The sequence below is a fragment of the Phacochoerus africanus genome, chromosome 9, assembly GCF_016906955.1.
Source record: "Phacochoerus africanus isolate WHEZ1 chromosome 9, ROS_Pafr_v1, whole genome shotgun sequence".
NCBI classification, from domain to species: domain Eukaryota; kingdom Metazoa; phylum Chordata; class Mammalia; order Artiodactyla; family Suidae; genus Phacochoerus; species Phacochoerus africanus.
In genome coordinates, this window is record NC_062552.1 from 23206148 (window position 1) to 23208994 (window position 2847).

General features: G+C 37.9%; 1 protein-coding gene across 1 annotated transcript; it reads left to right on the plus strand.

Moving 5' to 3' along the window:
- Positions 1-469: 469 nt before the first annotated feature.
- LOC125136573 (olfactory receptor 14J1-like) lies at positions 470-1432 on the plus strand. The gene has a single exon (XM_047797429.1). The coding sequence runs from the start codon at positions 470-472 to the stop codon at positions 1430-1432; it is 963 nt and encodes a 320-aa protein (XP_047653385.1).
- The last annotated feature ends 1415 nt before the right edge of the window (positions 1433-2847 follow it).

Here is a 2847-nt window from a genome sequence, read left to right on the forward strand (position 1 = left end):
AGAAGTACCCAGCCAGGGATCAAATCTAAGCTGCATTTGTGACCTACATCCAGCTTTGGCAAAGCTGGATCCTTAACCCACTACACCACAGCAGGAATGCCCCTGACTTTCTGTTCTTGACTTAAAGCAAAGCAATTGGTTTCACTTGTGGAAATGGTGCAAATGCATGTTAGTGGTGCAAATGCATCTGTTTTTCTATGACAGGACCAGTGATGTAACCACACTTTGCACCTAGCTGTAACTACTGGTTTACTAGTGTTTCTGAAAGTGCTATGAACATAAGAAACATACACATATTCGTCTTTGGATTCCCACCATCTAGGGCACAGCTGATGAATAACAGGTGCTTAAAAATAAATTGTTGAAAGAAGCAACGATGAATAAATGAATAATTTATTTTAACATTTCTCTACTGCATGTCCCCTATCCTCTTTATCTTCCAGTTGCCAACCCAATTTGTATCTTCAACATGGTTATGGCAAATGTAACCACAATGTGCGGATTCCTCCTCATGGGATTTTCCAACACTCGTGAGCTGCAGATCTTACATGCATTGCTTTTCTTGCTGATGTACCTGTCAGCCTTAGCAGGTAACATCATCATTATTGCCATCACAACGCTGGACCAACATCTCCAATCCCCAATGTATTACTTCTTGAAGCACCTTTCCTTCCTGGACCTCGCCTTCATTTCTGTCACGGTCCCGCAGTCCATTGACACTTCACTGACAGGCAATGGCTGTATTAGCCACGGTCAGTGCATGCTGCAGGTCTTCTTCTTCACGTCTTTGGCCTGGGCTGAGGTGGCCATTCTCACAGTCATGTCTTATGACCGCTATGCAGCCATCTGCCTCCCACTGCACTACGAGGCCATCATGGATCCCAGAGCCTGCGAGTGGGCTGTGATAGCTGTCTGGCTGAGTGGAGGCACCTCTGGGATCCTGTACACAGCTGCCACGTTCTCCATCACCTTCTGTAGGGCCAAAGTCATCCATCAGTTCTTCTGTGATATCCCCCAGTTGCTGAAGCTCTCCTGCTCCAATGATTACCTGGGAGTGATTGGAGTGGCGGCCTTCATGACGGTGCTGGCATTCATCTGCTTCATCTCCATTGCCCACTCCTACATCCACATCTTTTCCACAGTTCTAAGAATTCCCTCTGCCGAGGGCCGCTCCAAAGCCTTCTCCACCTGCCTGCCCCACCTCTTTGTTGTGTCATTTTTTCTCTCCATGGGCGTCTTTGAGTTTCTAAAATCAACTTCAGATTCTCCAACTGCTTTTGATATTATGATATCTCTCTTTTATACAGTAGTGCCCCCAACACTGAATCCTATTATCTACAGCTTGAGGAATAAGACCATGAGGGAAGCTTTAAGAAAATTACTGTTGGGTGGTGAATTCACCAAGAAAAAAACATTTTTGTCCTATTGTTGATGGCTGGCCAATATTACACCCAAGGAACTTTTTAATAATTGGAATTCATTATACATATATATATATGAAATATATATTTGTAATATATGTTCAGTAAGGTTGAGGAAAAGTAACACTTTTTTTCCTATTGATAAATCATGCACTGTAAGTATCATCACTACAGAAACTCTTCATCTGATATCTTCATTTTATTAGTCGTTGAAACCAATTTTTTGTTATTCTTTCAAATTAAAAGAGAATTACATATAATCTTTTCATTTTTCTTTTCATATAGGCCCACTACTTTCCTTTTCCTTCCAATACACAAAGACACACAGGTACATACACATACACAGATATACCCAACACAAATAGCACACTGTTTGAAAAGCACTGCATACACAATATGACAATAATGGTAGTAAAAAGTGACAATTTATCCACAACTCCATTAACCAATCATTTAATTTCAAATGTCTATTTTAATTTTTGTCTTTATAAATGCCAATTTTGCATATTGGTGCAAACTTATATACAATTATTACATAAACCTACATAGTTTTACTATTACAATTTTTTTATAATTTTCTTCTTTCATTGAATGCACAATATTCAGTGGAATTCATATAATACATTTAACGCATTCACCTATTTTGTATAACAAGTAACCTGTGTTATTTCCAATTTTATTTTATAAGTTATGCTAAAAATTGAATTTCTGCTCTTCAAAATTCCATGGAATGGGGTTGCTGAGTCAAAGTGTATACATGTTAAGCTGTTTTGAATATATTACTATATTATTTCCAAAAATATTAAATCACTTTACGTGACTATTAGCAACATGTAGCCATGTCAATTCTATGTCTCTCATGATTTATGAATTCATTCAACAAATATTTATAGAGATTCTGTTAGGTGGTTAAAACCATAACAAGTGCTTGCAACACAAAAGTACATAAAATACACACAGCATTGGCTATTATGGGGATTTTTCATTTTTAATTTTTATAGCTACAATATTTTACCTTTAATTATTTTTAATGTGGTAGATTAAGAGGTTAAAAATGTTTACAATTTTTATTTATTTTTCATATTATCTATTTTAATTTAAAAATTTTTATTCTTCATTCATTATGTGAAAAGATTTATAAATACTAGAAATCTGTGTTTTATAGTGGTAAAGCCATTTTCTCAGTCCCTCTTTGATTCTATTTTTTTTTTTTTTTTTTTTTTTTTTTTGCTTTTTAGGGAGGCACCTGGGGCATGTGGAGGTTCCCAGGCTAGGGGTTGAACTGGAGCTACAGCTGCTGGCCTACACCACAGCCACAGCAACTTGGGATCCAAGCTGCATCTGCAACCTACACCACAGCTCATGGCAATGCCAGATCCTTAACCCACTGAGTGAGGCCAGGGATCGAACCCGCAACCTCGTGGTT

Coding starts and splice junctions, on each gene's coding strand:
- LOC125136573 (XM_047797429.1), top strand. CDS start 470: ATGGTTATGGCAAATGTAACCACAATGTGCGGATTCCTCCTCATGGGA.